The sequence below is a fragment of the Chrysemys picta genome, chromosome 4 (genome assembly GCF_011386835.1).
Source record: "Chrysemys picta bellii isolate R12L10 chromosome 4, ASM1138683v2, whole genome shotgun sequence".
NCBI lineage: Eukaryota > Metazoa > Chordata > Testudines > Emydidae > Chrysemys > Chrysemys picta.
Window position 1 is genome coordinate 82,460,940 of NC_088794.1, and position 26,734 is coordinate 82,487,673.

Sequence of the window (26,734 nt, forward strand, 5' to 3'; positions counted from 1 at the left end):
ATGGGGGAGCTGGATGTTGGTGCTGGTGTTTGGAGATCTCCTGTAGGCCAGGTCTGCACTAGGAGGGACTGCTCGTGAAGCTATACTGGCAAAAGTGTTCATGCAGCTTATACCGGCAAAAAGTGCTTTTGCTGGTACACTGGTCCAGCAAGTGAAAAACCTACACCGCTAAAAACCCTTTTTTGCTGGTATAACTGTGGCACACTAGGGCTTTTGCTGCAGAAATGTCACACACAAAAAATCACACCCCTAACTGACATTGCTATACTAGCAAAAGTCCTAGTGTAGACCTGGCCTTGGGCTCTGGCAAGTGTGATGCACAGGCTCTTTCAAGGTCTGCTCAGATATGGCTTGTTACCAGACTAAATTATCTCAGGTGTGTCATTTACCATGCCAGAAAGATCCCTGCTGAACTGAGTGTGTGAAATTGCCACAAGGTGCCTGGAGACCAGCCAAGGGGCAGCTGCTGCCGCTATTGGACTGGCTCTGACAGGTGGGGCTGGTGTCAACCAGTGTCTGGTGCACGTCTTCATGCTGCTGGCTTCCTCTGTGGCATGGGAGGAAGCTAATTTTATGCTTCTGCTAACCAGGTTATTGCACTTGAGATCAGCCCAACACATCATTTCTTGCTGCCTGTGTATCCGCACAAACCGGTCTGTCTGAAGGGTGAAATTGGGTGAATGCTCCTAGCTTCTCCATAGGTGAGGCAGACCTGGATCGGGTGTGTGTTCCATCAGCCAGGGGACTGTTCCTTTTCCCCTCTCTTGCTGGACTGCAGGTAGGGGTGTTCAGTGTGTCCCATCAGAGGGTGTTGTCCCGTCAGAGAGCAGGAAAGCATTAATTCAGACATGGCCTAGATGTGACAGACATTTAGAGGGAAAATCTCTCTCCAGCTGTGGTGAGTCTATACAGTGATGGGGACAACTCCTGTACTATGGTCCCAGTGGCCTAGATGGACTCTTTGCCCTATAAATTTCCATGGTACCTGTACCTATGGCTGCAATGTTACAGAAAAGCCTGAGATTCTGGCAGCATTACTGATGAATAGATTCTAATATCTGTATTCCATAGACTTATGGAGCAAGCTGCTATACAACATGAGTGTGTGGGGAAGTCTGTCCCTCTTCCTTATCGGAGCACTAGAATTCTGTCAGAGAATAGAGGGTGTGATAATTTTTCTATTAATTTATGGAATATATGCTTAGGTGCTGGAGCCTTAGAACTGTATGTAATAATGAGCCAACTGGCTGGAGGGGTTTGACACATGGGCATGACTAAGAATAGGGTGATGCAGGCTGTCTGCAGACTCAGGAAAACATCATTGCATCAGTTACATTACATTAAACTTTTCAGGGGTTTCTTTGCAGCCAGGGAGATCAGACTATTTTTTTTAATGAAGACTCATATTCTGGAGCACTGTTCTATGACTGTGGAATACATTGGCTATTCTGCCAGAGGTTTCTATCTTTCTGATGAGGTGTTGAAGCAAGATCCTGCCATCTGTTAAAGGTCCCACTTGTCATAAAACCAGGGGACGATAATCCTGAGCATAGAGGTGTTAATTCTGTTTTCCTGGCTGAATTCCATTCTACCTCTGTAAATTCCTTCTGCAGTTTCACTTTTGTACTTCCTTTGCTCCTCTGAACTGCTGTGTAGTTCAGATGCTGCCTTACTCCCTCCCCAGGGCCGGCTCCAGGCACCAGTGAAGGAAGCAAGTGCTTGGGGCGGCCAATGGAAAGGGGCAGCGTGTCCCTCAGTCCCTGGGAGCGAAGGACCCCCCGCCGAATTGCTGCAGAAGAATGAAGCGGCGCAATTGAGCTGCCGCCGAAGTGCCGCCGCTTCGCCGCTTGGAACTGCAAAAAAGCTGGAGCCGGCCCTGTCCCTCCCAGAGGTGTTTGCATTTCAACAGTGTGTGAAATAATCCCTATGTTACCTCTGTCGCTGCGGTGTTGTGATATGAGATTTAAAGGTAACCTGTAAAAGGGAAAAAACTAACTGGGCCTTTTAAAAATGTATTTAAAAATTTGATGGAGAAAGAAGGCCAGGGAGGAATTTTAAAAAATTGTGGACTTTCTCCCTCCCCCTACTTCCCTCTACATGGGGTTCTTGCCTTAGCAGTTCAGGCCTTCCACTCTCCAAAACTCATATGATATCCCATGAGGCAAGGCAGTGAAGGCTGGGGCACCTCCCAGGGAAGAGATTTTTGTGTGGCTGTCAAACCGTGGCATGCCAGGACACTTTTAATAAGGTACACAACAATTTTTAGCGAACAAGTTTTGCACTAAACTTTCCATCCTGACAAAGACTTCACACCACTAGCTCTGTTTTGTCATGGATGATTCAGTTCTACACTTGGATGCCTTAAATGGCACAACCATTATAGTAAAAAGAACAGGAGTACTTGTGGCACCTTAGATACTAACAAATTTATTAGAGCATAAGCTTTCGTGGGCTACAGCCCACTTCTTCGGATGCATATAGAGTGGAACATATATTGAGGAGATATATATATATATATATACACACATACAGAGAGCATGAACAGGTGGGAGTTGTTTTACCAACTCTGAGAGGCCAATTAAGTCAGAGAAAAAAACTTTTGAAGTGATAATCAAGATAGCCCAGTACAGACAGTTTGATAAGAAGTGTGAGAATACTTACAAGGAGAGAGAGATTCAATGTTTGTTTGTCCTCACCCACAACTATTTCACATTTGGGGACAATATATACCTTAAAGTCAGCGGCACTGCTACAGGTACCCGCATGGCCCCACAGTATGCCAACATTTTTATGGCTGACTTAGAACAACGCTTCCTTAGCTCTCGTCCCCTAACGTCCCCTACTCTACTTGCGCTACATTGATGACATCTTCATTATCTGGACCCATGGAAAAGAAACCCTTGAGGAATTCCACCACGATTTCAATAATTTCCATCCCACCATCAAGCTCAGCCTAGATCAATCCACACAAGCGGTCCATTTCCTGGACACTACTGTGCTAATAAGCGATGGTCACATAAATACCACCCTATACCGGAAACCTACTGACCGCTACACTTACCTACATGCCTCCAGCTTCCATCCAGGACACACCACACGATCCATTGTCTACAGCCAAGCTCTAAGATATAACTGCATTTGCTCCAATCCCTCAGATAGAGACAAGCACCTACAAGATCTCTATCAAGCATTCTTAAAACTACACTACCCACCTGCTGAAGTGAAAAAACAGATTGACAGAGCCAGACGAGTACCCAGAAGTCACCTCCTACAAGACAGGCCCAACAAAGAAAATAACAGAACACCACTAGCTGTCACCTTCAGCCCCCAACTAAAACCTCTCCAGCGCATCATCCGAGATCTACAACCTATCCTGAAAGATGATCCTTTACTCTCACAGATCTTGGGAGACAGACCTGTCCTCACTTACAGACAACCCCCCAACCTAAAGCAAATACTCACCAGCAACCACACATCACTGAACAAAAACACTGACCCAGGAACCTATCCTTGTAACAAAGCCCGATGCCAACTCTGTCCACATATCTATTCAAGTGACATCATCATAGGACCTAATCACATCAGCCATACCATGAGGGGCTCGTTCACCTGCACATCTACCAATGTGATATATGCCATCATGTGCCAGCAATACCCCTCTGCCATGTACATTGGCCAAACCGGACAGTCTCTACGCAAAAGAATTAATGGACACAAATCTGACATCAGGAATCATAATACTCAAAAACCAGTGGGAGAACACTTTAATCTGTCTGGCCATTCAATGACAGATCTGCGGGTAGCTATCTTACAACAGAAAAACTTCAAAAACAGACTCCAAAGAGAGACTGCTGAGCTGGAATTGATATGCAAACTAGATACAATCAACTCAGGATTGAATAAGGACTGGGAATGGCTGAGCCATTACAAACATTGAATCTATCTTCCCTTGTAAGTATTCTCACACTTCTTATCAAACTGTCTGTACTGGGCTATCTTGATTATTACTTCAAAAGTTTTTTTCTCTTACTTAATTGGCCTCTCAGAGTTGGTAAGACAACTCCCACCTGTTCATGCTCTCTGTATGTGTGTATATATATCTCCTCAATATATGTTCCACTCTATATGCATCCGAAGAAGTGGGCTGTAGCCCACGAAAGCTTATGCTCTAATAAATTTGTTAGTCTCTAAGGTGCCACAAGTACTCCTGTTCTTTTTGCGGATACAGACTAACACGGCTGCTACTCTGAAACCAACCATTATAGTGACATTCCACAGATGGTTCCATGCAGCAGGATCCCACAAGTACAATGTGTGTGAGGTCACACCATGGGGAGGATGCCATTTTGTTCTACAATGTGTGTTGGGGGGCTGGACGGAATCATCCAGTGGACTGGATCTGACGCATGGGATGCCAGTTGGGCCATGGTTGGTTTTTTTTTTAGTTCTGTGATATCTAGTGCATGTGTTGCATACATAGGTGACACACCATTGCTGTCCAAACCTATTGATAACACACACCTAATTCCAACAACTGAGACAGATTCACTTTCTCCAAAATGTTAAACACATCCTGCCACCTTATTGCCTTCGGAGCATTATCCATCTCCCATTCGTTGAAGAGTCTGAGACAGCCCCCCCCTCCTGACAGTCTGCCACTGACAGGGAAGAACAGATTTAACACTTCTAATAGTGGAAAATAACCCCCCCCCCTTTTTTTTTTATTTTGTAATGGTTAGAGGAGGAGCTGTTTCAAGCCCTGAATCTCCTTTGCTGGTCCCCTTAATGGCTGCTGTCACCACCTGCAGTTGCAGACATGTTGAGGAAGTTCCGACACATACCCCTCCTGTGTAGTGTCCACCTGTGTGTTATGATGGGAGGTAAGGGATTAGCAGGGCCAGCTCCAGTGTTTTTGCCGCCCCAAGCGGCGGGGGGGGGGGGGGAGGGGAGGGGAAAGCCGCGATCGGCACTTCTGCCGCTTCATTCTTCAGTGGCAATTCGGCTTGCTGCACTGGTGGCTAGAGCCGGCCCTGGGGTTTAGCAGCAGCCTCAGGAGAGCTGCCATGGAAAAACATTGAACCTAGGAGCTAGGACAGTCTTCTTACTAACCCAATGGCTTCGTTAATCATTTTGGATTAATCATTTGTTCAGGGCCGACTCCAGGGTTTTGGCCGCCCCAAGCAGCCCAAACAAACAAAAAAGCCGCGATCGCGATCTGCGGCAGCAATTCGGCGGAAGGTCCTTCGCTCCGAGCCGGAGTGAGGGATCGTCCGCTGAATTGCTGCCGAATACCTGGACGTGCCACCCCTCTCCGGAGTGGCCGCCCTGAGCACCTGCTTGACAAGCTGGTGCCTGGAGCCAGCCCTGGATTTGTTATAAGGAAGTGACCTCAAATCCTAGTATGGTGCTGCTATTTTGTGTATGAGATTCTTATTGAGGAGACCAGATTGTCCTCTTGCTGTGCTCTTGTACAACACCCCAGCATGCACCATGGGCGGGGGAGGGAAGGGAATGGCACAAATCAAGGAAGAAATTCCCTGCACCAGCATTCCATAAACTAATTATTCACCTGACAATAGTCTGAACGGGGAAAGGGCAGCCAGGCTGGGGCCCTGAATGGGTCCTATTGTAATGGCTCTGCATGGGCTGAGCTGCTCATGCAAAGGTAAGCCCTTAGGCTAGGGGAAGGGAAAAGGCTCTTTCTGGGAGCGGCCAATACCAGAACTGCTCAAGCAGGCAGGGGGTGACTTTAAAGAAAGCAGCAGGAATGAATAGCCAGAGAATAGGGAGATTTCTGGGCTGGGAGCTGCGGAGGAGTAATATGGATGTCTCCTCGGGTGAGCAGAGTTCTGTGCTCTGGAAAAGCCAGAACACCACCTCGCTATAAGCAGCACCCATTACTCTGCACCCTTCTGATGGGGATGGGTGGTGGAGAAAGGCATTAGTGGGAAACCTCTCATCTTACCACTGTTAGCATGTGTCTGAACAGAGCAAGGGAGTGAGTGAGGAGTATTTGGCTGGAGAGGGAAGGAGGGTGGGAGCCCTGCCAAAATGGTGAGGGAAGCATAAAGACAGCCAGAAGCATACAGCATGTGGTGTGTTTAGATACCAGCATTCATGCCCCTGTCTGTGGCACGTGCCCTCATGCACATACCTCTATATACCTTCACTCGTGAGCCTGCATGCAGAGGCCTGAGTGTACAAGTGTGCATGCAGGCAGAGACACAGACGTTTTTATTTCAGGGCCATCCAGACTGGCTCCAGCAGTGGCCAATACCTAATTCTCACCTTTCCCAGAATCCTTTCCTACTCCTACCCTCACTCCTGTTGTGCACCTGCTGTTCATTCACTACTGCTGCTCCTGTGGGGCCCTGGTGATTGCTTCCTGTCCAGTTCACACACCCTGCAGCTGGAGCTGTGATCTCCCTGATTGTCATCTCAGCTGCAGAGCTACAAATGTCATAAAATTCCCCAGCTCTGATTATGCCCCATGCAGTCTTATGTCACACAGCTGTAAATTCCATCTGCCCTAGAGAAGAGTTTCTTCTAGCTGGTTAATTCCAGCAGTAGGGGAGCTCTGATTCTTATGTTATAGGACTGGGTCAAAAGAAAGGCCCTTACAGGGCTGGGAGTGGAGTTGGGTCCCCTGCTCGGTATTCGACAGAGGCCAGGTGGACTGTGTGCAGATGGGTGGGTTAAGGGACAGTGTCCTCTGTCTGACCTAATGGCAGAACTTTCCTATCCAGACCAGTGCTTGGAGCACTCTGCTGAACTCCGGAAGAAGCCATGTTCACTCAGCTGGGAGCCAGGACTCCTGAGGCTGAATGATGAGTGGAGTGAAGGAAGGAGGGTAACTTTGCCCCATCCCAGTTTTTCAGCTGGACTCTGGCTCTGCTTGCAATCCCTGCTGTCCTTTTTCTCTTCTTTTCTGTGGGGCCGTGAGCTCTTCACATGCAAACTGACCAGTGATGGCTCCAGGCTTGCTGTCCTGGTTCTGCACCTGCTGCCTAAGTGCTGGAGGCGGAAGGCAGGAGCTTTGCTGGTACGGGATGGACACTGCATAGCTAATGCTAGGGAGTAATTAGTCCTCTGGCCCCCCAGCCAGTGACCCCAGCAACTTGAGGTGGGGAGGTGCCAATATAGCTAGCCAATAGGGGCTTCTGGGCTGAGCTGCCCTAGTCAGCCTATACAAGCAGCTCGGTCAAGGCAGAGGACTCATATAGGCATCCTAGCTTCACCAACTGGTGCAGAGGTGCTGGGATTGGGGCGGGAGTTGTGATCTCTCTCAATTGAAAGGAGGGGGAGCGAGCGGGGCCTTCTGTGGTGTCTCTTTCCATAGGAGGCTCTCAGAGACTCTCACACACATTAAATATGGAAACCTCACAACCCCCATGGCTATTATAGCCAGTTATATGAGAGTAAACTGGTATCCAGAGGTGAAGTAGCTCACCCTGGGACCCAAGCTGGGCCAGTGGCAGAGCCAGGAGTCCTGAATCTCAGCCCCCTATTCTGATCAATGGACCCCACTCCCTCCCAGGTCAGGGCCTAGAAGCCAGGACTCCCAACTCACCTGTCCATGTTTTAACTCCTAGATAACACTTCCTTCTCAAAGGTGGTGGTGGGGAACAGAGATAGTCTGACTCCTCTGGCACAGTGGAACTCTCTACAGAGAGGGTAACGCTCAGCTGGAGGCCAGTTTGAGACTGGAATGAACTCCCACAGGAGCTAGAGCCCATCACAAACCTCACCACCTTTTGCTCCAAGTGCAAGGTGCCTTTCATTGACCTTGCCTTCTCTAACATAAATACGGAGCAACAGGTATAGTAAACAAAATAAAACCCTTCCAAAACAAAACACTAGGTGCATCTCCCCCAAGGATAGGATGAGAGAACAAACTACACATGATGCATCTGAAGAAGTGAGGTTCTTACCCACAAAAGCTTATGCTCCCAATACTTCTGTTAGTCTTAAAGGTGCCACAGGACCCTCTGTTGCTTTTTACAGATTCAGACTAACGTGGCTACCCCTCTGATATCTGAAGAAGTGGGGTTTTTTACCCACGAAAGCTTATGCCCAAATAAACCTGTTAGTCTTTAAGGTGCCACCGGACTCCTTGTTACACATGACAGACTCATGCTCGGCATACTTAATGCACTACTGGAAGGTGTTCAGATGATGAGTGCAACATAAGAACCTATACAGCAAAGACTTCAGGCTCTCTGCTCTCATCAGTGGCTGATGCGCCCTGTGCCCCCATGTCTCTGATGACTTGTGGCAAGGAAAGAAGCCCTGCTGGTGTGTCTGCAAGGAACAGTGCTGCTCCTTTCTCAGCCCAGAGGATGCAGCAGCTCATGTACTATGTGGGGGGTAGGGCAGCCCCAGCCCCCTCCCTGGTGCCCAGGAATGGGCTGCACATAAAGAAGCTATTAAGGAGCAATTGCATGTTTGAACTGGGATTTCATAAGGACAAGTAAGAGCCGCTTGGACTGGAGGTAAATGTCTTCCCTGGGGCAGTGATCTGTGCACATGTGGAGGCCCGGCCTAGCCCCGCAGCTATGCATTGCATTTGGAGGAGATGATATCTTTCTGGCTGGCAGGTCTGTGCTTGCTGGCTATGGTTTTACTAGTGCCTCTCACTCCACCCACCCACTCCCCTTCCTATCTCCTGTGCATCCTCCCAGCTGCTCTTCTGAAATGCAAAGTGGGGAGAGGGGCAGGTAGTGTCCCTGCATCCTGGGGAGAGACGCAAGCCTGGCTTTCTTTCTGTAACCCTGGAGGCGGAGCAGGAGAGAAGTTGCAGGTACAGGCAGCCTCCGCATAGCTAGCATTCTGTTCCAAGCGTGGGCTCTTCAGATGGGCCCCTCTCCTCCTCTGCACAAGGAAAACCGATCACTTCATGTTCCCATGCAGTTCAGTGTGCCAGGTTTTCCCACTATTCCTGGGCTGTCCGGGAGCTATTCTGCCTTTCTCGGGGTGTTTGCGGCAGTGCTGCATTTTGCCCTTCAATTTAAATATAAGTGGAGGCCCTACGGGAGCTAAGACTCTGCCCTGCACCCTCTCCCCCGTCTTCCCTGTCTTCCTATGCTCCACATCCGAGCTCAGCCCTACCCTGAGGCACTGCAGGTGCTCCCTGCCTGGCTCAGCCCTGCCCTCCACAGCTGGGTTACAGGGGTTCCCCTTTCCCCCTCTGCCCTTCCGGCTGAGGGTCTCCAAGCACTTTGTAAATGCTCATTTAATGAATCCTCCCCCTTCCCATGAGGGTGGGTAACACGAGCCCTACAGTGTAGACGGGGAAATGGAGGTCAAGTGACAGAGCTGGGAACAGAGCCCCGGCAGCCTGATGCCCCCAGGCCCCTGCTCTAGCCACTAGCCCGCACCGCCTTTCCAAGCACTAGGGAGCCTGGTGCAGCACTGGGCGCTGATCCGGCCCTGGCGGGCTGCGCTCCCCTCTCATTGGAGCTTCGGGGCTGTCCCAGCCTTCCCCTCTGCAAACATTTGCTCCAGCCAGGTGCCCGGGCGCTGATTTTTCCCTGCGCAATCCCCCGCCCGCGGAGCGGGAGGAGACGTTTGAGTCAAGGTAGCGGGTGAGTGGGCGGGGCTTGGAAGGCAGCTACTGTAACTAACTTTGGGCCAATCCGGGTGCGCAGCAGGCTCCTGGCGCTGGGGCTCGTTAAGCAGAAAGTGAACTTAATCTCTTGGTTGGTTTGTTCTTTCTTCCCCCGTTAGGGCGGGAGAGCCGGGGCTGCAGGAACCAGGAGGGGGAAAGTGGCTGGTCTGAAAGGGAGGAGTGGGAAAGGAAGCCCCAGAAAGGAGCCGCGGCAGCCCCACACCGCACGCTGGGCTGGGATGACGAGAGGGGAAAGCCAGGTAAGGAGATCTGGGCCAGTGGGGAGCCACAGCAGGTGTGTGTGTGTGTGTGTGTGGGGGGGGGGGGGTTAGGAGCTCTGTGGGAGGAGGCGATGGTGTTGGGGGGGAGGGAGATTGTGAGAGCGAGTGGTGAATGGGGCAGGGCAGGGCATGGCGGGAGGGAATTAGTGGAGGCGATGGAGTGATAGCTGTTGCCCGTGGAGGGAGCTGTGTGAGCCGGGAACATTTCTGGCTAGAAGGGTAACTTGGAAGAGAAATTGCAGACTCTTCTTTGCCGTGCTCCGTGGTTGTCCCCTGTGCTGTCCCAGGGCCAGGCTGTGGACAGGGAGTTATGCAATCTCTTTAGCAGACTCCCCTCCCCACCTCCTATTTCACCTTCACGATGGAGACAGCCAGCTGGAGATCACTGAGTGGGAATGGGAGTAGGTAAAGCTTCTCTCCTGAGTCTGGCCAGCCTCCCACTTGGCCTCATCCCCTGGGTGTCTCAGAGCTCTTTCTCCTTTGCCACCAGTCCCCACTGTGCCTTTCTGGTACGCTTGCCAAGCTGTTAATCCCAACGGGGACTAAATTTGCTGCTTTGAACAGCCCCATTTATCAGACCATTAAGGACAGCCACGTTGCCTGCAGCTGCCTGCTTGCTGTCACTGACCATTAAGCTTGGTGAGCAATGATCTCGCATCCAGTGCCTAACACAATGGAGCTTGGGTGAAGGGCCCAAGCCAGACAAGAGAGAAGGGAGGAGAATCATGGCATTGGAACAGAACAGAATAAAGGTGACCAAAGGGCAGCCCACAGACCTGTAGTATGTAGGAATTGGGTAGTATCTCTTTAAATAGTTTGTGAGCCCTCCAGTAGTCCTTACTGTCTCATGTGTTTCAGATTCTTGTGTGTGTGTGTACACACACGTATGTACACACAGAATTCTAGAAATGTAGGGCTGGAATGGATCTCAAGAGGTCAGCTAGTGATTCTAGTCCAGCCCCCTGCCAAATAGATCTAGACTATCCCTGGCAGGTGTTTGTCCAGCCTGGTCTTAAAAACTTCCAATGATGGGGATTCCACAATCTCCCTTAGAAGTCTAGTCAGGACTTTAGCTACCCCTATAGTTAATTTCCCCCCTCCCCCCCCCAATTATCTAACCTAAATTTCTGTTGCTGCAGATTAAGCCCATTACTTCTTGCCCTACCTTCAGTGGACATGAGGAACAATTTACTTCAGCCCTCTTTGCAATACCTCTTAACATATTTGAAGATTTATCAGGTTCAACCCCCTGCCCCCCACCCTCCACACACAAAGTTTTTGTTTCTCCAGATGAAACATACCCAGTTTATTTAACCTTTCCTCATAGGTCAGGTTTTCTAAACTTTTTATCATTTTTGTTGTTCTACTCTGGACTATCTCTGATTTGTCCACAGAAAGTGTGGCACAATACTCCAGCTGAGGCATCACCAGAGCCAAGTTGAGCATGACAGTTACCTCTTGTGTCTTATATGTGACACTCCTGTTAATACATCCCAGAATATTATGGTTATTCGATCTGTATTGTGCCTGTGTAGTTCTTTCATATTGTGTTATGTAGAGAGCAAAGGACACAACAAGGCCAGACGAGGCCCTCAGAGATCTGCAGTGCAGCTGGTGTCCCTCTCTGTGTTTTGAGGGTGCAGCCTCCTGGAAACTACAAGTCTGAGCATGCCATGTACCCTCTTGCTCTGAGTGGTTGGCTGCATGGCACTCTGGGGAGCCTAGTCTCTGGGGGCTACACATGAGGACATCTGCAATCTGCTCCATTATATGCCCAATAGATTCAGCCCTTGGGCTTCTTGCATGTTGCCGACAGTCTTTGGCAAGGCAGAGTTTGATGTCCTTGGAGGAGAACCTAGAGCAGTGGTGGAGAACCTGCAGCCCACAGGCTGCACCCGGCCTGTCAGGGTAATCCGCTGGCAGGCTGCAAGACAGTGTTTACATTGACTGTCTGCAGGCATGGCCGCCCGCAGCACCCAGTGGCCACAGTTTGCCGTTCCCAGCCAATGGGAGCTACGGGAAATGGCGCGGTCCGCAGGGACCTGCTGGCTGTCGCTTCCCGCAGCTCCCGTTGGCCGGGAACGGTGAACTGCAGCCACTGGGAGCTGCAGGCAGCCGTGCCTGTGGACGGTCAATGTGAACACTGTCTCATGGCCCGCCAGTGGATTATCCTGATGGGCTGCAGGTTGCTCACCACTGACCTAGAATCAGCTGCCTGGTATCCCAGAGCGGGCGGGGTGTTGCAACATGCTTGTTCTGTGGAGAAGCCACCAAGATCTTGGCTCCTCTTGAGGCAGAGCCTTTCTTGCATATTTCACTCTTTGCTCTGGAATTGAAAATGTCTATTTTAAAGGAAAAATGTCTCTGCCCCTCGGTGCTGTGAGGAACTGGGGGCTGAACCTGTTCTCCTCTATGGAGTGAACAACTTTCTCTTTGCTGCTCTCCTTTCCTCTTCTTGGGTGAGAGGAGCATCCTCGGCAACAGCTCCATGCCTCTCTGGGGTGTCTCCAGAGCTGGAAGCTTTTATACTGGAGGAGGCTGGGATCTTAGGCAGCCGTCACACAGGTGTCAATGACCACACAAGGTGCAAGGCAGAGGAGAACTTGGTCCCTGGGGTTCTGTAGGGAAAATGTTGGGAGGAGTAATGGGGGTTGAAGTTTCAGTGTTCTAAGGATCAAGCAGGGAAATGAGGGGAAGAAGAGGAACCAGCCACAGGTAGCTGTGGTGTTTGTCACGAGGTTTGGCTTATGGCCCTTGAGCCTAAGCAGAGGCCCCATCTAGTTGGTAACTGTCCCACAAGTCTGAAAATGAAGCATGCATCATTGGAGGCAGCAAGGCTTGGAGATTAGCTGAGTGAACAGCGAGGAGCTAAAAGGGGGGGAGAGGTGGGAGAGTCACATGAGAATCTCTGCCTCCCTCGAATACCTGCCAGTCATGGGTCACAGGTGGGAGGGGGAGTGGGAGAGGGGCATGTGCTGCCAGAAGATCACTGTTGGAGGTGGGGGGGAGGGGGGAGAGAGAGGGAGAGAGAGAGAGTGTGTGTGTGTGTGTGTGTAGGGGGAGGGAATTCCCTCTTTTATGGTCTCCCTGCTAGCAGCTGAATTTTCATTGTTTGGCTCCTTTTGATGTGTCCCTCCAGAAGTAGGGATGTCTCTTGGCTTTTCTCCCCCACCCCCCTTTGGCTAACTCTCTCATTCCCATATTTCTCATGGCTGATTTATTTGCTTCCTGGATAATACCGCTGCAGTGATGCCAGTGCTTCTGGGGAGGCAGGATAGTTTGCTGCGGTACATGGCCAATCTTTTACTTCTAGCTATCCCAATCGTGACTCCCCTGAGGGCTTGGACAGGGCTGGTGTGCAGCAACTGTCTGTAGCACTTCCAGTTGCAAATGTAACATTACAAACATGACTTGAGTGTAACTGATGCAGTGACGTTTGCTTGAGACTTCAGACAGCCCGAAACAATAGACCTGAGAGGCATGAATTCAAGGGGCTGTTAACCCAACAATGACAATTTAACTCACCATTGTCAGCTGTTTCAGGGACAGGGCAGATGTATTGTGATCTGCACAGTATACTGAGTGCCCCATTTTGCTCTCTCAAGTGGGTGGAGCTTTCCCCAAACCTCTGGTTTCCCCCTGGCTTGAAGCTGTTGTAAGGTGGGTCACAATCACATTTTGACCTGTGACTTAGCGGGTGCCTGTTTATCTGTGCTGATCAGGCTCTGCCCTGGCACAAGCACTAGGGTAAGTGCAGCTCTCTGACCAGGGACAAGCCTCTGAGGAGCTGGGGGTTAAAGTGCGCTGCAAGAGGGCTCATGTGATGAGTGAAATGAATTGGGGGAAGGGGTGTCTCATTCTAGTTCCCTGAGAACATTTCTCTGCATCACCCACTTCCTCTCCCCACAGTGAAGCCCCGAGCTAATCTGCGCAGGAGGCCAGGGGCTCCTTTTGGATCCTGGCAGTGCAGTGAGCAGCTGTCTGGGTGGTGCTGTGAGCTGTCTAGGGCTCTGCTGTCTCCCCACAGGGGCTGAACAGGCTGCTCCCACAGGACTTCTGGCCCTGGGGGCAGGACACTCAGACAGGGAACTGAAGCTGGATCCACTGCTTGGGCCTATGGAACACAGCTCCCTGGGCTTGGACAAGTCTTCTCCAGCTCAGGCATGTAAAGGGGCTGCATGTCCCTTTAAGGTAGGAGCACCTGGCCCGTGACTCCCAGTCGAGCAGTCAGGATCTTTACTCCACACAATGCCAAACTTTGTTAGAGCAGGTAATCATCCACAGCCAGCAAGGGGAGGAGGGAGGTGTCTGGCTGTGAGTCCAGCCCCTACGTGGCCAGCTGGGAGCCAACCCAGGGATTGTCATGGTTTTGTTCCACAGGAGCAGGTCAGCTGGATGGAGGAGGTTGGGAAAGGAGCCAGAGAGCTGAGTTTTGGCTACTTGCTTCTCTCTGCTTGGGTAAGGATCCCAGGGCAGTGTGGCCTCGGGCGCCTTGTCCTTGAGTCTGGTATCTCGGGAATGGTTGTGGGTCCGCCAGACAGAGTGGGGGAGGGGAAATTTGTTCTTTAACTCAAGGGCAGGTTTAATTAAACATCAAGTGATCTGGCAGTGGCTCAGAGCTCTGTGAGAGCAACTTACTAAACCCCAGCTTGTGCTCAGAAGCTGGCTGGGGGTTGGGATCTTGTGGGAGCCACAGGTTTAGGTCTCTGTGCTGCCTGCTGAGATTACTGAGGTGCCGTTGCTGGAAGTGCCCCAGCAGTAGGGCATCGCTTTAGCACTTTCTGTAGGGATCAGTCTGGGAGGCAGTTTCTCTCTGATCAGATCTAGCCAGTTCCCAGTGACAGTCGTGGCCAAGGGGAGTGACACAAGGGGTGTAAGACATCATCCCACCTCTCCCTGCACACCTTTCTCAGGCCACCTCCTCACTGGCTTTGCAAGGTTGTGAGAGTGAGTGGATTCTCACTGGTGTCCCCATGTAGCAGCCCAATTTGTGGCATTCCAGGTGTTCACCGGAGTGGGTTTCTGTAGGTCCGTGTACTCCCTCTTCCCTGGCAGACTCAGCTTAGGTCCCTAGAATTCTGATGCCAGGTGTTGGGACCAGCCTGCTCCACACTTGTCCACTGACAGCTTCTCACCAGAGGATCCCCTCATTTCCTGGAGGCCTCTCCAGCACAGCACAGACACTTTGGGCTAGTCTGTGTCTGAAGGGATTTAAAGCTGTGGAATGTTACCTGTCAATCTCTAAGTCAGCCTGGGGATCTGAGATCCCTCTCCTGTGCCCTGTAGGAGCGCTTCATCCTAGCTGGGGGGGCCTTGTGGGAGCGTGTGGCAGAGTATTCCCAGGGGAGGGTCCTCTGCTTTGAAGTGCCATCAGAGTGCTAAGCCATCTGAGGAAGAGGAGGGAGCATGGCCTAGTGATTAGAAGAGGGCTCTGAGTCAGGAGTCAGATCTCAGCTCAGCCAGCAACTCACAGCCTGTGCCTGGGTGAGTGCCTTCCCATCTGTGTGCCATGGGGATGATGATCCTGATGCACCATTGGGGGGGCTGAGAGGTTGGATGAATGGAAATTTGTTGAGGTGCATTCATGGGGTACTGGAGAAGGCAGAACAGTTGCTGCTGCGGAGCTGAAGCTGGATGTGGTCTGCAGTCTGGCTTCTCCTTAGCTAGGTCAGATTGTAGGTAGCATTTGGGGTAGCATTTTTCGGTCTCTGCTTAGTAATTGGTACTCACTCAGATCCTGCAGTGACAGCCTCAGTCTAATAATAATCAGGGACCAGGCAGGGTGCTGCATTGAACAGTAACAAGGGGTAAAGCCAGCAACGCTGGAGCCTTCATCAGTGGGTACAGGAGGCAGCGTCTCCAGACTCCCCTAGTCTGTAATGCCTGAGTGGGGTGAAGGGTGCCCTCTCCGCATGCCTGGGAGAGCTATGCTGGAGCTGGTTGCACAGCTGCTTCACCCAGAGATGCTGAGCAAGTGCCATCCTCTGTGCCCAGATGTTGGACTGAGAGGGGCAGAGCCCTGAAGGCTTGTGCCTTGGCTGTGTCACTTCCATGTGCTTCTCCTCCACTGCAGGCTCTAGGATGCTGGGGCCAGCTAGGCTAGACCTGCCCACGTGATCCTCACTGCTTCCAGCCCTCGCCCTGCCTGCCCATCATGCTGCGCTCCTGGCGTGGAAAGCTGAAGCTGCTGCTCGCCACTGCAACACTGGTGATCCTTCTCTCGTGGCTCTGTGTCTTTATGGGCAGTTCAGAATGTGAGTGTGGCCTGGCTCTGGGTTGAGGTACGGCCCAGGACAGGGAAATGAGCGACAGCACACAGCTGCCAGCCAGGGCTCTTGGCTTCTGGCTCTATCACTAACTTGCTGTGGGCCCAGTCCTTCCCTCTCTCTACCTCAATTTCCTCATCTGCTGTAACATGGGGTGATGCCCCTGCCCTGTCTCTGGGGGGCTTGTGAGGACAAGTACATTACTGTGTATAAAGCATTATGAGTGGAGATGGAGCTAGGAGAGGGGCTTAGAGATGGACACGGTGGCTGGGATCCAAAAAGGTTGCAAGGCTGAGCATCACAGGTGCTTAACTTCTAGGTGTGTAGAAAATCACAGGAACAACACTGTGATCTACAAAGCCTGGGCTAGGCACCTACGCTCCCTATGCAAGAGCTGTGGAGAGCTGGATGCCTTACAATTGGATCCACAAAAGCCAGCATGCTAGGCTGGGAGCCACCTCAGCTAGCCAGTGGGAGATGCTGATGAGAGAGGTGCACTAAGCCCCAACCTCCCACAGAGATAGGTGCCTGGGCTGGGCTGCAGGGAGGTCCTATCTCTGCCTGTGATCCAAACCAGGGGAAGATAGGTGCTCCTGTGCCTCACTGGTGTGTGGGGCCTGATTCGATAGGCCTGCTCAGAGGTCACCTAATTCCACTTCAAACAGCAGGGGGGAGGGAGCGGAGGACGTGCTCCCTCATAACCTGGTTGGGTGCTCATCTGGGACGTGGGAGACCCCTGGTTCGAAACCCCCCTCTGCCTGAAGAGAAGCGATTTGAACAGGGATCTGCCACTTCTCAGGTGAATGCTCTAACCAGTGAGAGAGAAAGTGATTCTCACTCTCTCTGGCCCAATTAATGTTTGTTTAAAGTGGAATAACTTCAATAGCAGAGATTGAGGGAGATGCACATCAGAATATTGCCCACCCCCCACAAGCTGTTGATTGGAGTTAGGTAGCCTCTGAGCTTCTACTGGATCGGGCTGTGCATGTAATGCAGGTGGCCCAGTGCCTGGTTTGTGAATAGTCAGGTGTCCGGAGCCTAGAGGGAGGCAGCTATGCACATGTCTCTGTGGGGATTTGGGGCATTCTTTCTCCACAAATGGCTGTCCCCAGCCACCGGTGCCACTCCCATATTATCCCCCTCCCTCCCCAAGCCCTACACTCACTGTAGCTTTGGGGTGCTCTCTCCCCACACATGGCCAACTGTTATCTCTTCTCCCTTCCCATTTCCATGCTCAGGGGGCAGTGCATGGGGTGCTGTCCCACCATGTCCCGAGGTGTGAACTCTCAGTGATTTGGGGGGCTCTCTCCCCACAGATGGCCGTTCCCTCCTATTGTCTCCTTGCTTTGGGGACCGGCCGAGCCAGGACCTGGAGCGAGAGGCCTTGGCATCTCAGGTGCGCAAGGTGGAAGAGGAGAACCTGCAACTACGTCTGCGGCTCAGCCAGTCTCAGGGACAAGCTGGGGCTGTGGACGGGAGCGATGGCAGCCAGCAGTGGGCAGCCTCCTTTGATGATGGGGACACCCCAGGGGATGACAGGAGCAACCGCACGGGTTGCCCCAAGCAGCAGATGGTGCAGAAGTGTGAGGTGAGCGAGTACTGCCGGCTTCATGGCGCTGTCCTGCACATGTGGCTGATGACACTGGGTGCTGAGGGTCCCCATGGCCTAGGGTAATGGCCTGAGTCCCTAGATTCATCCACCTCTGCACAGCTGCCCGAGTGCACTGGCCATGCCAGGGCCTCCCCCTTGCTGTCTGCTTTGTTCATGTCTCAAACACTTGGGCATTTTATTTGCAGTTAAGGGTGTGATGCTGACAGCCAAAAGAATGATCCCTTCTTGCCTCCCGCTGGGAGATGTTAGTGCCCCACCTCAGTGCCTCAACATATGTGAGCATACAGGTGGGGAGGTAGCACCAGGACTCCTGGGTTCTCTTCCCAGCTCTGCCACTGACCTGTTGTGTGATCTGGGTCAAGTCCTTCCTCGCTCTCTGCCTCAGTTTCTCCACCTATCACCTGTAGATAATGACTCTGACCTGCGTCCCTTGGGGGCTGGGTTGCTGGGGCTGTTTCTGTGTGAGATGTGCTGCATGAGGTGAGATGGGCAGGTAGGAGAACTGCCTGACCAGAATGTTACGCAGCCGCCATCGCCATCTGCCTTGGGAGGAGAGGACTCTAATCAGCGCCAAGATCCTGGGGTGGGGGGATGATACTATGAAGTGTTATTGCCCCAGAGGCTGCTGCATGTTGGACAACCCTTGCCCCAGGGGTGCTGCTTTGGGCAGGGCTGATGGTGCCTTCTGTCTCTGGGCAGCTCCTGCACGTAGCGATTGTGTGCGCTGGTCACAATGCGAGCCGAGACGTGGTCACCCTGGTGAAATCCATCCTCTTCCACAGGTAACCCAGGCGGCTATGCTGGGGGAGCCTGTGCTACGTTATGCTAATTTATACAGGCTCTTACACTGCACTTACCCTGTCTTCAGGGGTTGGTGGGCTTCTGTCTGCATTTTTGACCCATGTGTTTTGGGAGTTCAGGTAAAATGGGGATCAGATATGAACCACTCCTGCAGCTTGATTCCCCAGTCACAGAGCAGTGTGGGAAGGGGAGGTGTGCAGCTGGGAAGCCCAGGTTGTGGTGGTGGTGGGGAACTTAACCTGTCCCTCCTCCCCAGTCACAACTCCCAGGATCCTGTGTTACTGTGATCAGTGTTTGAGGGTCCCATGTGAAGAGGGCTGTGCTGTCTGAGTAGGGGCTGAGTGAGGTGGGGGGTGGTGAAGGTGCTCTGGGTCCCACCTATCATCTGCTGGAAGGTGTGGATGGGTCTGTCCTTGGTTGACCCTGGCTCAGGATGGGGCATCTTCTCCCGGATACCACCAGCTTTGGTGGTGGAGGAAGCTGTCCTGGGCTCAGTGGATCAGGCGGGATCTCTGACAGCTGCCTGCATTTCCCCCTGGCAGGAAGAACCCTCTCCATTTCCACCTCATCACGGACTCAGTGGCTCAGCAGATCCTGCAGACTCTCTTCCAGTCCTGGATGGTGCCCTCCATCCACGTTAGCTTCTACAACGCAGACGATTTGAAGGCAGGATCCCCAGATCCCCTCCTCCCCCCCACTGTTCCTCTTCCCCCTTTCTCAGCTTCTCTTTCCAGATGCAGTATTCCAGGGAAGTGAGCAGCCCCTCAGGGAGGTGAGGGGGTGGGGAGTGGTAGAGAGAGTTCACCAGACTAACAAAGGGTCCTGTGGCACCTTTAAGACTAACAGAAGTATTGGGAGCATGAGCTTTTGTGGGTAAGAACCTCACTTCTCTTGCATCTGAAGAAGTGAGGTTCTTACCCACGAAAGCTTATGCTCCCAATACTTCTGTTAGTCTTAAAGGTGCCACAGGACCCTCTGTTGCTTTTTACAGATTCAGACTAACACGGCTACCCCTCTGATACTTTTCACCAGACTATTAACGCTTTTGCTGCTGGCCCCTCTCTCATCTGCTCTTCTTCTGGTGTCTATTACCATTTGACTGATACGGGGGCACTTGGTTGGTGTGGGGGTTGTGAAGGGGCCTTTCTACTCCACTTTGGCTCTGGTCTGTAGTAGCTGAAAGCTGCTCCCTTCTGCGAGTTCCCAGGTGGTTCCTGTATGAAGGAGCTTTCTGTATGGCAAGTCTCAGACCCATTCCTAGCAAGCACATGTCAAAATGACACAAACACTAGCCCAGGTGATGCTAACTGGTCCCGTGGTTGGCAATCGCCTCAGAGAGCCAGGTGTAACTGGGCCATGCACTCTCACCTTGACACGGCCCCTCCAAAGCAAGATGGGACTCATTAGCTTGGATATGAAACAGCTAGAGTCAAAACTGTCCACAGAAGCAGTGGGGCATGCTAAGGGGCAGTGGGAAGCCTAGGTATCAGAGTTCAGTCTGGTCACACACAATCGTGCACAGATGATGGGGAACAGGGAGGAGCTGTGGACAGAACACAGAGAAATATCCTAAAGGGCTCAAAAGAGAACAGGCATGTGGGCAGGATTAAAGTGAGATTCCGCCTCAGGAAATACTGCTAATACATCAGGGGAAATATAACCTGAAACCCAGATCCTTGATGAGAGGGGCTGGCAGAGCCTGGGGAGAGTGGGGCTGTGATGGGACAGAGCTGCACAAAGACCACTGCACCTGAGGGCTGCGTACTCAAGATGGTTTGTGTCCCAAAGCTGGGAGGGGATAGCTGCTCTTTGTATGGCTCTGGAAACCTCAGTCCCTGGGGTATCTTCTCACGGAGCAGGGAGGAGACACTCAGCAGGTGACATTGGTCCTGAGGGGCCCAGAGCTGAGACACAGACGGGAGGAGGTGCCAGGAAGGGCAACAGGAATGAACAGGGAGTTGTGGAGAGCGATTAAAGAACGGAATCCGTCCAACTTGGCTAGTGACTGTAAGGAGGGAGAATGTGGGGATGGGGGATATCTGGATGTGTAAACCCCAGGGGAGGGGGGGGAGATATTTTCAGGCCGATACATAGGGTGCAATGCGGGGTGGGGCAGGGCAGAAGGAATCTTGACTGAGTCTCAGGATGGAGACATCCTGACACTCGCTGGGGGGGAGGAGCCCATTGCTCAGCTGTTGAACACTAACTGGCACAGACTGTGGAGAATGGGCTGTAGGGGTCAGTCCTTTGTGGGCCCTGGGAGCGTGACTGGCTGCTCTCCTGGGCCTTTTCCATCTTTGCTGCCTGTGGGGACATTGAGTGAGTTGGTAGGGAGGGGGTGAGGACAAGATCCATGGAGGTCTCTGATTCCCATCTGCCTTAAACACTTCAAATGGAAAATACATTAGCACTAAGCTTGGAATCTGTGCGCCCCCTGGTGGCAGCTGCCATAGTGGATGCAATCTGTGGAACAGGCCCTGTGTGGAGGCCTGAACAGCTGGAATGTTGTACAGTGTGCCAGTAAAATCCCCCATGTTATATCCCCTGAGATCCCGGGGGTGTGCCTCTCACCCACATGTGGAATGCAGTTGCCTTGCCTTGCTAGGACTCACTCATGCCTCCTGACGGTTCTGAAGCTCTGTGGCACAGTTGTGCTGCCTCGTTAGGCTCTGGGGCAGTGGAGGTTGGATTTGGGGAAAGGCCACACCACTTTACACTTCTGTTTCCGGGGGAAGTGTTGGCTTTGTGGTACAGACTCGGTGCTGTGTGCCTAACCCCACAGGTATTTGGGAATGGCCATATCCTGGTCCTGAGGGCTCCTTCCCTCCCTGTTGCAGGCAGAGGTGTCGTGGATTCCCAACAAGCATTACTCTGGGATTTACGGGCTGATGAAGCTGACGCTCACTAAGGCGCTGCCCTCCAACCTTTCCAAAGTCATTGTCCTGGACACAGACATCACCTTTGCCACTGACATCGCTGAGCTGTGGGCCGTCTTCGGGAAGTTCTCCGGTGAGGGGGAGTTGTGGAGAGGAGGGGCCTTGGGACCAGTTGAGTAGCTGTACCTCTGGGAGAGGAGCCAGGCCCATTGCCCTGGCTCCTCTGAAAACCTGCGTCCCCTTGGCATTGGGTGGAGTTTAGGAATCTGTTCTGCTTGGCTCTCCCTGTCTGTCCTCGTCAGCCACTTGTGGGCGGGGGGAGGGGGTGCATGGATTTGTGGTGGGCACATACTCCTCTGGTGAGGTGGATCTGTCTCACTTTCCAGACAAGCAGGTGATTGGGCTGGTGGAGAACCAGAGTGACTGGTACCTGGGAAACCTCTGGAAGAACCACAAGCCATGGCCAGCGCTGGGACGTGGCTTCAACACAGGTGAGCCCAGAGCATGCACAGGTCACTCCTGTTGGGTGGGGGTTTATCCTGTCTCTGTCAGTGGTGAGGTTGGTGCAGGGCAAGACCCCCAGCATGTCTGGGGGACGGGGCTGGGATGAGGAAGCGCCTTCTTCTGCTCATTCCTGTTAGTCTTGCTGGTAGAGAGGAGCTGTTGCTGTGACTCCCATCCTGTTCCAGAGAAATGCTGCCGCTGTCCCCTGTGACTTGGGGAGCAAACTGCCAGCAAATCCACTGGGAATTGAACTGTGGGTGGCCTTGGCCACAAGGGGCTGATGGCAGGTGTCCCCAGTAGCTCTGCCTGTGCCTCTCAGTCGTGACTGGTTGCCATTCCTTGCTGTTCCAGCATGGGGCCTCTCTTACAGCCTGCCACTCTGATTTTATAATAGGGATAAGTGGTCCCAGGGAGCTGTGCTGAGACCCCTTAAACGCCCGTAATGTGTCTCTCGAGTCTGAACTAGAGCCCCATGCCACATGTGCCAGCCTTGCTCCTTGGCTGCCAGTGCTGCACGGCCCTCTGCTGCTTCCCCAGGGGTGGTTTCTTAGGGTCACTCAGTGGCACCCCCCAGAGGTGACTGCTCCCCTAGGCCCATCCTTTAGTGACTGAGTGTGAGTGACAGAGCTGCCCAGGCCAAATCAGAAAGCTTGTGAGGTGAGATCCCCCTCTCCCCCCACTCCCTGTACTCTGGGAATCCTATCAGAGGTGAGTTCCCAGGACTCCTCCAGCAGGAGATGCTGTTGTTGAGAGGGGTGTGGGACACAGGGATGCCATGTCCAGGCTAGCCAGTAAATCTAGAATCCAATCCCTGGCTGGGACACCCAGCAAAGGGCCTTGCTGTTAGAGAACTTGCTATGGGGATGGTGTCCCAGAGCATTGACCTAGTACGCTTCAGAAGGGACTGGCTGGAGCTGAGCTCAGCGATGGCTTAAGGCTGGATCAACTGCATCAAACACAGCACTGGGTTGGCTGGTGCCTGTGTGATGTGGGGACATCTGTGACCTCTCCTCCCCCTCTTCCCAGGGGTGATCCTGCTGCTGCTGGAGCGCCTGCGCCGGATTGGCTGGGAGCAGATGTGGCGGCTGACAGCGGAGCGGGAGCTCATGAGCATGCTGTCCACCTCGCTGGCAGATCAGGTATGGAGCCAAGCTGAGTTCCAGCCTGCAGGCTCTTCTTTGACCCCAGCTCCTACTCTTGGGCAAACTATAGATGCAGGAAGCTGCAGGTGGGGGAGCAAACGCTAGGGCTATGGGATGCTGCTGACACTACAGACAACAAAGGCTGTGAGTGGATGCGCTGGAACCCATGTTAGAGATCTGTAACCTTCAGCTCCATCAGCTCAGGCTTGGTCCTGACCTGCAGCATTCCTTGTATTTCAGCCCTGGACACCTCCCGAGCAGGGTCTAGTTACCATGTCCACCTGTAGGGTGGTTGTATGATATGGATGATACAGAGATCCCTAGTCTGACCTCCCTTGTCCTCTCAGGGTTTCCCCTCCAACCCTCAGGGGGGTCTCCAGAGGTGCCCAGCTCCCCATGTGCTCACTGGTGATTCTCTTCCAGGACATCTTTAATGCAGTGATTAAGCAGAGCCCAGTGCTGGTGTACAAGCTCCCCTGCTTCTGGAACGTGCAGCTGTCCGACCATACCCTCTCAGAGCAGTGTTACTCAGAGGTCTCTGATCTTAAGGTGGGTCTCCCGGTCCCTGGCTGGGGCCTTTCCACATTCCTAGGAGGAGCTGTACTGGGCCCAGGAGTCTTGCATCTCCACTGCTGCAGGCACTGAACCCTCCTGGCCTGGAGGATGGGGTGTTGGGTCCTGTGGTGCAGCTTGCACCCCAGGCCTGGTGGGTGGCTGGTGGTAGATCCAATGGGGGTGGGGGAATACTGTGTCCCTGACGCTCCAGCCCATCTTTTTCAGGTGATCCACTGGAACTCACCCAAGAAGCTGCGGGTGAAAAACAAGCATGTGGAGTTCTTCCGGAACCTCTACCTGACCTTCCTGGAGTACGATGGGAACCTGCTGCGCAGGGAGCTCTTTGGTTGTGCCAGCCTGCCCAGCCCACCCAGAAACCAAGTGAGCCCTTGCTGGTTGCTAGCCGCACCCCTGATCCTCACTTGCCCTTAACATGTGGGAATGGGACATTCCGTCCCCCGAGCAGGCTCCATCCATGCCATCTCCTGGGACTCTGTCAGGGCTCTGCCCAGTCTAGTTGAAAGCATCCCATGTGTTCCAGCTGCAGCGCCTGCCTGCCCCCGCCTCACCCCTGCCCCTGCGTGTTTTCTAACACCAGTCTGGCCCCTGCCCCACTTCATTCTTATGTTCTAGCTGCAGCAGGCCCTGGAGGATCTCGATGAGGAGGACCCCTGCTATGATTTCCGCCGGCAGCACCTTATGCTCCACCGCATCCACCTGTTCTTCCTGCAGTATGAGGTCCTGGCCTCACCTGACCCTGCTGATGTCACCCTGGTGGCCCAGCTCTCCATGGACAGGTACTTGGCAGGGACTGGGATGGAAGAAGGGGTGGCTCCCACTGCTGAGGACGGAGGAGCTGTGGGCTCTGTAAGCTGGTTCATCAGCCCAGGAACTTCTGTACGCGGAACTTTCAAACTGACCCAAGGTTAGCTCTGCACTGATAGAAACATTACTTCTTCAGGTGGTGCAGGAGACTGTCCTTGTAGAGACTGGGGCTCAAATGGGAGTCGTGCCACAAATGAAATGTTTGTATTTTGATTCTGGGATTGCAAAATCACACTTCACCTCAGAATCATGCCCCAAAACCTGAACCTTATATTTAAAAAAAAAAAAAAAAAAAAAAGTTTCTAGCCCTCCTGGCTGCAAAGAAAACCTTGTAACTACAAACCTAGTGTACCTGATGCAGCAGCATCTGCCTGAGTTTGCAGCGAGCCTGAAACACCAGCTGCAAGAGGTATGAACTGCTCCTTCATCTTAGTGGGGTGTTAGCTGTGAAACCTAAATATGAAATTACCAGGGTTAACAGTGTTAATTATTTAATTGGTGAACATAGTAGCAGAAATAGGCAATGAATGTGCTTATCCCACAATTCCAGACTCCCTCCCCACATGCCAAAAGCCCTATAAATAGCCGTTTAACTCTCCAACTCCCCTGATTTCTGTAGTGCAGTTACATGCTAACACACACATGCCTGTGGCATGTCAAAACCAAAAAGGCGGAGAGAGTAAAATAAATTGAATTCAATATTAAAACAACCACCACAAGGGACTGCTGCACTCTTGGGATGAGTCATTTTCATGCGTAATTAAATAAAAACCTGCACTCTGGAACGTGCCTGGAGCTGCCACAGAATTCCCAGCAAAGGCCACAGAATGTAAGGAACTTGCTATAGAATCCAGGTTGTTTGCTGTGGAGTATGCAGCAGGGCCTTGGACGTTATATTCTGTGGTAGCTTGTTGAGGGGGGGATAAGAAGGGGGTCAGCGGCAGTAGGGCAAGATGAGTGGCATCAGCACTGCAGAGTGGGAGGCTTAGTCAGTCTCTTCTGCTTGGCTGTGTCCACTGCTCTTTCCTGCCTGCTCAGTTAGCTGGCGCTCTCCCCGTGTGTCTGGCTCTGGCACGGCCAGTCTCATGCTGTTTCCCTTCGGCTTACAGGTTACAGATGCTGGAGGCAATCTGCAAACACTGGGCAGGCCCCATCAGCCTGGCGCTGTACATGTCGGATGCAGAGGCCCAGCAGTTCCTGCGCTATGCCCAGGGCTCGGAGGTGTTGAGCAGCCGCAGGAACGTTGCCTACCACATTGTGTACAAGGAGGGGCAGTTCTACCCTGTCAACCTGCTGCGCAACGTTGCGTTGACCAATGCACAGACACCCTATGTCTTCCTGACGGACATAGACTTCCTGCCCATGTATGGTCTCTACGATTACCTCAGGTGTGGCCCTCTCCATCCTGCCCAAGCTAGTCATTCACCCCAAGGGGCCCAGGTGGGATGGTTCCCTCCAGGCTGTTACCCAAGGTTCAGTCTAGTTCACTGTGTCCCAAACGATGGGGCTCCCAGCCCTTCCCTCAGGAGGTGATTTCCCAGCCTGGGAGCTCTTGCTCTCAAGAAGTTTCTCATTCTGTAGGCACAGGCTGGGCTTGGACCCTCTGGGAGGGTCCTGCTGTCACATGGGAGAGAGAACCCTTGCTTGGGGAAGGAGATGCCCCTTCTGCACCACTGGTGCATGGGGTGCTGCATCCTTTCTCTGCATGGTGGAGCCCATGGGCCTTTAGACTCTTCCCCCCCCCACCAACCTCACACTAAGAAAAGACAGGATCCTCTAGAGCCTGCTGATGCCCTTCCAGCGTCTGCTAAGGGGGCCCAGGAACACAGATGTGCGTAGGGCTCTTAGCTCCTAGTGGGTGGCCAGTGGTGTGCGTTGCAGTCACCTCTTGCTGTCTCCACGCCATCCTAGCGAGGCCTCATGCTCTCCCCTGCCCTGCTCCAGGAACTCCATCCGGCAGCTGGAGCTGCCCCAGCGGAAGGCAGCGCTCATTGTGCCAGCATTTGAGACTCTGCGCTACCGTCTTGCCTTCCCCAAGTCCAAAGCGGAGCTGCTCTCCATGCTGGACATGGGCTCCCTCTACACCTTCAGGTAGGTGCTGGAGCCACTCTCCTCCATGCCGCAGGGCCCAGGCCACAGGCAGCAGGAGGCTCTCTGGTCCCTCCCCATTCCTAGGGGCTGTGGTGCAGCCCAGACCCAAGCACCTCTCATGTCATCCCCCATCCTCTCAGTCTGTGCCTGTATCTCTGTTCTGAAGCTGCTGCC

General features: G+C 52.8%; 1 protein-coding gene across 22 annotated transcripts in view; it reads left to right on the plus strand.

The window, feature by feature from the left end:
- Positions 1 to 26,734, plus strand: part of LARGE2 (LARGE xylosyl- and glucuronyltransferase 2) — a 60,992-nt gene that overhangs the window by 24,736 nt on the left and 9,522 nt on the right. For 6 of the 22 annotated variants that reach the window (XM_008162482.4, XM_065592832.1, XM_065592814.1 and 3 more), the window contains 13 exons: positions 9,727 to 9,867; positions 15,962 to 16,142; positions 17,471 to 17,742; positions 18,466 to 18,548; positions 19,110 to 19,233; positions 21,405 to 21,576; positions 21,830 to 21,934; positions 22,974 to 23,086; positions 23,513 to 23,638; positions 23,870 to 24,025; positions 24,278 to 24,441; positions 25,579 to 25,857; positions 26,414 to 26,560. In XM_008162482.4, coding sequence (XP_008160704.1) covers positions 16,043 to 16,142; positions 17,471 to 17,742; positions 18,466 to 18,548; positions 19,110 to 19,233; positions 21,405 to 21,576; positions 21,830 to 21,934; positions 22,974 to 23,086; positions 23,513 to 23,638; positions 23,870 to 24,025; positions 24,278 to 24,441; positions 25,579 to 25,857; positions 26,414 to 26,560 — 1,841 coding nt within the window. In that variant the 5' untranslated portion in view covers positions 9,727 to 9,867; positions 15,962 to 16,042. Of the gene's footprint in view, positions 1 to 9,726; positions 9,868 to 13,915; positions 14,080 to 14,268; positions 14,347 to 15,961; positions 16,143 to 17,470; positions 17,743 to 18,465; positions 18,549 to 19,109; positions 19,234 to 21,404; positions 21,577 to 21,829; positions 21,935 to 22,973; positions 23,087 to 23,512; positions 23,639 to 23,869; positions 24,026 to 24,277; positions 24,442 to 25,578; positions 25,858 to 26,413; positions 26,561 to 26,734 lie in introns of all 22 variants that reach the window. The other 16 variants (XM_065592833.1, XM_065592820.1, XM_024100577.3 and 13 more) reach the window with 12 other exon arrangements.